Here is an 8,322-nt window from a genome sequence, read left to right on the forward strand (position 1 = left end):
GGTTTGTGTACATGACGTTATTATTTTGCCGTCACTCCGTCTGTTTTTATAAGCCAGAAGGATCGACATACTTGGTACCAATAGATAGCCCTGTGTCTTCTCTTTCATCTGATATGCTTACCATGTCTATGCGTTCACGGGTTCGCGAGTAATTCAAACGAGAGTAATGGGTGCGCAGGTGAACGCAGAGACTGTAAATATGATGCAATTTGATCTAATTTCATGATTTTTTTTAATCTTCATACTTTAACGTACAGACAAGTGCGTGGTCTCGTTGGAAAGCCCCACTTCTGCTCTGTCACACAATAAAGGCTTTTCGCTGCTATGAACAGTTGCAGAGCAATGTAACAGAGAAGAAAGGGTGTGTTTTTGACGCTTCAGGTGAACTCCACATGTCTGTTGAAATCTCAGATACTTAAACTCACCTCTGACCAGAAGAAACACCCCCTCCTCCACAGCGGAGTGGTTGATCCATGGACTGGTCACTCTTCATGGACACACAGCTCGGTACAGGAGACGGTGATCTCTTCTGCTGGGTGGAGCTGTATTATACACACACACACACACACACAGAGACAGAGAGAGAGAGGGGTAGAGAGAGAGGGATAATTATCATACACATGCAAACACACCATAATCAGAAGTGTGGGTCTTATACTGCCACTTACTGGTAACATGGTGGTACTACAACATTCACTACCTCATAAGTGCAACCAGCTTCATGCAGAGTAAAGCATCTTTAATATCAAGCTTCAGGTGAACTCCACAGGTCTGTATTGATGATTGTATTTCCTGGTCAAATCTCAGATACTGAAACCCACCTCTGACTAGGGCTGAACGATTATGGAAAATAATTTTGCGATTTTTCTCACCAATATTGCGATGCGATATGTGATTGTTTTTTAACTCTTTATCTTCTCAATTATTCAAGAAAGACAAGCAATATATCATTCTATAGTATGACCAACACAATATTAGATAAACTGTTCTTTCCTGGAGCCCAGGCCTATGTTATGATGGTATTAGGTGATTGATTGATATGAATGAAATATTTTTTATTTAACTACTTCAATCACATTAGTAGGCCTATATTTGTTGAACTTCCAGCCTTGTAAACACTTAATGATTCTTATATGTTTCTATTTTGTTACTATTTCATGTAGACATGATCTTCTTTCATTAGTTAACAGTTAGGCCTACATGCAGTGGCTTCTCCTTGTCCCGTGTTTCTCTCATACGCGCACACACACAGACCCGCTCCTCTCCTCTGTACTTGCATGTGAATCGGAACAAGCTAGATTGTTGCAGCACAAAATGCGGCCGAATGAAAGCCAATTGCGGAGACAAAACTCTTTAAACAGGCAAAGTTATCAGCACTTAGCAGCATGTACCGGTATGTAGCCTAAGAGCCTTAGCTGGTAAGCTAATGTTAGAACAGCTGGGTTTTGGGTGGTTAGCTGTGTCAACAACTCGCGGATAACATTAGGCATTAATTCACACGGATACACACGCACACACACACTAACATTACACACGGATGCTCACACACTAACAAACACACGGATACACACACACACACTAACACTACACACGGACACACACACACTAACATTACACACGGATACACACACACTAACATTACACACGAATACACACACACACACTAACACACACACACACACACACTAACATTACACACGGATATACACACACACACACTAACATTACACACGGATACACACACACTAACATTACACACTAGGGTGGTCCTTATCAAGTCCAATTTTTTTTTTTGCAAAATGTTAGTGTCTTAACCTCTTAAACTGTTCCTTTTAACTTCAAAATTAGAAATATGCAACAATTTTGACCAAAAAATGATATTTAGAGGTAGCTCAATCATGTAGAAGATTGCCTATGTTAAGATTAACCCTTTTAAGCCCGACCGTTCTAATTTCGTTAAAATTTTAACGATGACCAATCATCTAATATCTTAGCTGTCCAATGACTGATTTTATTTCTGAAATCTTCCCCGTAATGCTGACAACATAAGCTTCAATTTGATATGATTGGTTAAGGTGTTTATGGCGCGAAATGTTTTGGATACTTGAAGATCGAGTCGTGAAAAAATCTTTTCACTTCAGTTGTACATTTTGACATGGATGCCACCTGCACTTCGTTGGAGTTTACCTCGACTGGAAACCACACAGCTGGATAAACACACACTAACATTACACACGGATACACACACACTAACATTACACATGGATACACACACACACACACACACACACACACACACTAACATTACACATGGATACACACACACACACACACACTAACATTACACACACACACACACACTAACATTACACACAGATACACACACACTAACATTACACACAGATACAATGGATACATCACAGCAGGAGCCAAAGAAAAATTGTTGGCTTTGTTATAAAAACAATAACACTAAAGTAGCTTGTATGGCCTGGAGTTTAGCTGTAGGTGACTTTGTTTTTTTGGTAAACAAAATTGCTGTCAGATTTGGAATTCTACAGAAGGGGATGCGTTTCGTTATGAGTCATAGATCTTCTGTGTTTAACCTTCAGGTTCCCCACCCCACCTATTTGGGGTTCCGGGGATACAATTGTTTGAATGTTTTAATGAAGACCAAAAAATGTGCTCTAAACCCAAACAATAACCAAGGTGATCATCAATAGAAATATGTATTGATTCTACCAGGAAAGGTAAATCTGCTAAACCGGGTCATGGATGGATTCATTTGGATTTAGTTTCTACAATAAGTAAACTGAGATATGTAGGCCTATCTAAAATATGTATCTAAAATACATATTTAGGAATACTGAATATGGTGCATTAGATGCTTTTATGGAGATTGTTTTGGAATTTTACTAGCCAGTTACAATACCAATTCAAATGATTTGTTTTTATGAAAATCATCAAACAGAAAATCATCTCAAAGTTTAAAGCTATTGCCAGTAATTATTATGTTACTGCCATAAAAATTGGCATGCTGTATTTTCTTATAAATGAACAATTTGAAGGGTTAAGAGCATGACAATTGGAGACTTTAAAAATAAGGACCACCCTATTACACACGGATACACGGATACACACACACTAACATTACACACGGATACACACACACACCAACATTGCACACGGATACACACACACTAATATTACACACGGATACAATGGATACATCACAGTAACAGGACACGCCCACATCTGGGTGGTAGCATAGTGGTTAAATAGTAGGGCTGCTCGATTATGGCAAAAATCATAATCACAATTATTTTGGTACAAAATGTAATCACAAATATCGATTACTCATGGAGGGGGGGGGGGGGGGGGGGGTTCCTTATGTTCGTCTACGGAATCTTCTCTTTGACAAGTGCTTGTGTTTGATATTGTGTAGCCTACTCCAGCCACCTCTGACCACCAATGAGTTTCTCTGTGTTTGATATTGTGTAGCCTACTCCAGCCCCCTCTGAGTCTTCTCTGTGTTTGATATTGTGTAGCCTACTCCAGCCACCTCTGAGTCTTCTCTGTGTTTGATATTGTGTAGCCTACTCCAGCCCCCTCTGAGTCTTCTCTGTGTTTGATATTGTGTAGCCTACTCCAACCTCCTCGGACCACCTATGAGTTTCTCTGTGTTTGATATTGTGTAGCCTAAACCAGCCACCTTGGACCACCTATGAGTTTCTCTGTGTTTGATATTGTGTAGCCTACTCCAGCCACCTCTGACCACCAATGAGCCAGAGAGAGCGAGCGAGTAGCCTAGGCTGTCTTGTTCACTTGCACTGCTCCATGGCACTTTGTTTAAGACACATATTTAAGGGTAGGCTACTGTCAGGATTGCATATTAGTGAGTGGGCCTGACCGATGTTTTGTCCCAGTGCAGCCCTGTGGGGTATTCCAGAAAGCAGGTTTACTGGCTTAACTGGGTATGTTAACCCAGAGTAAACGGTAAACCTGGGATTTCAGTTCCAGATGTTCAGGCTATGTAAGTAACTATGGTAACATAGGCTCTGAACTGAACTGGGTATGTAAACCCAGAGTAAACGGTAAACCTGGGATTCCAGTTCCAGAAAGCAAAAAAATGATCAGGCTATGTAAGTAACTATAGTAACATAGGCTCTGAACTAAACCTGGTAGGGGGTAGGTTTTGTTCAGGTTATGTTCAATTATGTTGGGTTATTTCAGTGCATGTTCAACCAGGCCGCTATTTTTACACTTGTCACACAATGGCGTTTCATTTTGACGAAGGTCCGGTTGACAAAGAAGCACAAAATCATGTAGGCCTAATATTCATCCGTGCAATTTGCCGTGAGAGGGCGATAAGACCACGACATCACATGATAGCCTATCCATTCTTTTCCAAACGAGTTTTTCAAGAGCACTCGAGTTTTTCAGCTGAATCCTAAATATACAGTAGGCTACTTGAAAATAATTTTCCACCCCTACATTACGCATGGTGGATTAGAATAGAATAAAATAAATATTTAATGTAGGCTAGCTAGCCTACGTCTTTGGCTCACCAGACAGATGGACAAACAACATCTCAGACACATTGAAGATATAATTAAAACAAGTACAGTACAAAAAAAGGGGCTAACATAGCCTATAGAAAATTAATAAATAAGTTTAAATATAGCTGTACAGCTCAGCCGGGTATGCATGTTGTCACTAAGTTTGGTTAAGAATGCTGATGGCATTTGGGATAAAATATCTTTTTAATAGGCTACACACGCTCTCCGACTGGGAGTTGTTGTAGTGTTGGAGACGCAGAGCATATCGGCAAGCTGTCGGTCGGTCCGTAAAGTTTGCCTTGCGCTAAACCCGTTCCTGCGCAACTTCATTCGTTTTCCTGGACACAAACCCACGAGGATCATTAAAGTGTAGTTTCACCAACTGGCAGGTCAGCATCACTTATTAAATTTTCCAAATGTGCACCGAAATGTGTCCAATAGGCTACCCATGCCTTCCGACATTCACCCTTCCGATGATGGAGCGCAAAAGTTTAACTTGGCCCACAGCTGCAGGACCCGCGTTAAAATAGAAAATTACATTTGGGATTCTCAAAGAATTCTATGGCCCACTCAATCTGTGACAAGGTAGGCTAGTTTAAGAAAGCATCATTCAAAGCAGTCAATACAATAGGCTACGTGATGTCCAGTGAATTATTTAATTGTGCTTTTGACATTAAATAGGCTTCCCTAAACGTACGCATTTACACGGTCAGTTAGGCTATTCTCTGCCAAGCAAGGTCTCGGACGCAGGCGCTTAAGTATTGCTTTTTTTATTATTACAGTTCTCTCCTCCTCGTAAGCCTCGACTACTCCGCCTCTGAAAAATACGGTGCTCTTCGTTTCGCCGGTTTCACTCATGGTTTCGACTCTCAATAGATGATGCCTTTATAATGTAGCGTTCAAAGGTTTCAGGACGCCAAGAGTAGTTCAAAGCAAGCTTTAATACTCGGAACGAGGGCAGGGACTCAGACACAGATCACAATGCACACAGGGCAGGTCAAGAAGACACACACACTACACATACAGGGGAGGTCGCAGCCCCCCACACAAAAAGGATCACACACGAGGGAGAACTAAAAGGGAAACATGTCACACTAAAGACGCTAACTTTACACTTATAACTAAGGAGAAATACAGACATAAACCCCCCGATTGTTCACCCTCAAGTCCCAGCATGCCTTTCGGTGGAGAACGCTAACACAGTCTTTATGCGCCGACGCTACATAGCTCCCCCAACAAGCCGTTGCCGTCCTCGGCAACGACCACGAGGTAGCCACATGCTAGCGTCGGCGCGCGTCGCCCGCCACTCAGTCCAGTGCGACAGTTCCGCCAACTCACGTGGGGTGCACGCGCCGCAGGAGCTCACTCAACAGGCGCCACGCTGCTAGCAATCCAGTTCGGGCGTGCTAGCAGCCACGTGGCCGACCCGCTCGTCACCAGCTCCCTCTCAGCAGCCGTCCTCAGGCTGCACTTTCCGCGGCGTGTCACCACGGCACTCCTCCTCTCCAGACGGGGCCCTAGGTGGCCTTACAACCGTCGACACTGTCCCAAGCACCGGAACTCACGGGTCAACTGTCGCTGCACCTCCGTCGCTCCGCTCCGTCGATTCACCGACCAGGACAGACAGGCTCCGGTTCCGCTGCAGCCGGACAACCGTTGCTGCCTCGCTCCGTTGTCCTGCTCTGCTCCCGGCCCGCTCCACTCCGTCGTGGTCGCGACGAAGGCTTGACCCTCCGAGGTGGCCATGCTATCAAACTCCACACAACGAACTTTTTTTTTTTTTTTTTTTTTTTTTAAAGGCGCCGGCCAACAGGCCAACTAGAACTAGCGCCTAGCACAGCACGGTGCCCCTCACACGCACCCAAAAGTTAAAACCACACACGAAAACAGTCACACACTAGAGGGCCCTTCCGTCGAAGCTGCCCCACCGTCGTGAGTTCGCTGCCCTCAGCGGCTCCGCCAACCGTCCATCGTCTAGGAGCCTCTTCCTCGCCGCACTCCCTCTCTGCTCACGCGTCGCGGCTCGCCGTGGAGTCAGCGCCCAGGCCATCGCCGTCCTCTCCGCGAACGCTTCTTCAGGCTCCTCTTCCGGCAAGAACTTCTCCCATGGCCGCAGGCAGCTCCAACCGAAAGCTCCTCTCCTCCGTCGGCAGTAGCGATAGAAGGCCCCGAGCTTTTTAGTAGCCTCCTCTTGCGTGGGCCTCCACCCAGTGATGAGGTCTCCCGCTCCCAGCTGCTCCCGCTGAGTGGAGGCCATGTTCGAAAGTCGCTTCTGACACCAATGTAGCGTTCAAAGGTTTCAGGACGCCAAGAGTAGTTCAAAGCAAGCTTTAATACTCGGAACGAGGGCAGGGACTCAGACACAGATCACAATGCACACAGGGCAGGTCAAGAAGACACACACACTACACATACAGGGGAGGTCGCAGCCCCCCACACAAAAAGGATCACACACGAGGGAGAACTAAAAGGGAAACATGTCACACTAAAGACGCTAACTTTACACTTATAACTAAGGAGAAATACAGACATAAACCCCCCGATTGTTCACCCTCAAGTCCCAGCATGCCTTTCGGTGGAGAACGCTAACACAGTCTTTATGCGCCGACGCTACAATAAGTTCGCCGTGAACGTGCACAACTCTAGGTTATCTCACACAGGGTTGATTGAACCCTGTGTTGGGCTATAGCTCGGGCCCGCATTAATACACAATGCTTTTGTATGTAGCCTAACATTATCTCCAGACACAGTTGAAGATAAACTAAAGTATCTTTGTTATCTCTAAGCTTTAAAATCCTAAAAATATGTAGGCCTACTCTCGTGATAGTGCTTAATTAAAGCGAGGATCAACATAGCTTAGGCTACTTGACAAGACGTTTGCTTTCCCAACCCCCATCATCGTGTCGCTGCCGAGGCAAACACTTGGCTTCCGACACTTCCCATTTTCCCAGTTATAGCCGTTTATTCCCGTTAATTACAGTTTAGCTATGAAACCCATTGCGTTGAAGAGCCGATTCAACCATTTACTATCCAATGTTGATAAACTTACCGATCATATTTTCTAGATTCGTCATAGAAGAATGTTCAACTGCGTTTTCACAAAATGGAGGCGACAACTTCAGTTTCACTTTCGCTAGGGGAGGAGACGTGACGCACAGTAGGCTACCGTTACAGTCCAGCCTCCAAGGGCTTTGGTTGTGGTTGGTGCGGACTCCACTCTGAAAATATCCAAAACAATAATAATTTATTACTACTTAAGAACCCCTTTGTGTAGAAGCATAGGCCTATTCCTGTTTTCAAAATGAAACGTTTATTGTGGACTATTTATATTGACATGAATGACATGAAAAGACAGACACATAATCATATTTTCTATTGTTTTCTATTTCTATATTATTTTTTATTGTACCTTTTTTTTTTAAAAGTTCAAACAAAGTATTTTGGTATTCTTTTAATGACATGAAATAGAAGCATAATCACCCATGAAATAACAGAAGCATAATCACCCATGAAATAGAAGCATAATCACCCATGAAATAACAGAAGCATAATCACCCATGAAATAACAGAAGCATAATCACTCATGAAATAACAGAAGCATAATCACCCATCTTTAGATGCTATTGCACCTAAATATTTTTTTAATAAAACAAAAGCTCAAAACAAAGCGCTTTGGTATAATTTTCTTAATGAAAAAACTGTGCAAACTGAAATCACTAAATACAACAAACTGCGCATCAATAACTATTTACATAGTTTGGCTGCA

General features: G+C 43.4%; 1 protein-coding gene across 1 annotated transcript in view; it reads right to left on the reverse strand.

The window, feature by feature from the left end:
* Positions 1–7,758, reverse strand: part of LOC143103447 (NACHT, LRR and PYD domains-containing protein 3-like) — a 136,687-nt gene extending 128,929 nt beyond the window's left edge. Inside the window, exons 1-2 of the mRNA XM_076267234.1 lie at positions 7,606–7,758; positions 426–542 (exon numbers count right to left, since the gene is read on the reverse strand). Coding sequence (XP_076123349.1) covers positions 426–493 — 68 coding nt within the window. The 5' untranslated portion in view covers positions 494–542; positions 7,606–7,758. The remainder of the gene's footprint in view (positions 1–425; positions 543–7,605) is intronic.
* Positions 7,759–8,322: the final 564 nt, after the last annotated feature.

This window comes from Alosa pseudoharengus, unplaced genomic scaffold (assembly GCF_046254945.1).
Source record: "Alosa pseudoharengus isolate Yale_2024_CS ecotype anadromous, Long Island Sound unplaced genomic scaffold, YU_APseudo_1.1 YU_APseudo_1.1_scf_42, whole genome shotgun sequence".
NCBI classification, from domain to species: Eukaryota; Metazoa; Chordata; class Actinopteri; order Clupeiformes; family Clupeidae; genus Alosa; species Alosa pseudoharengus.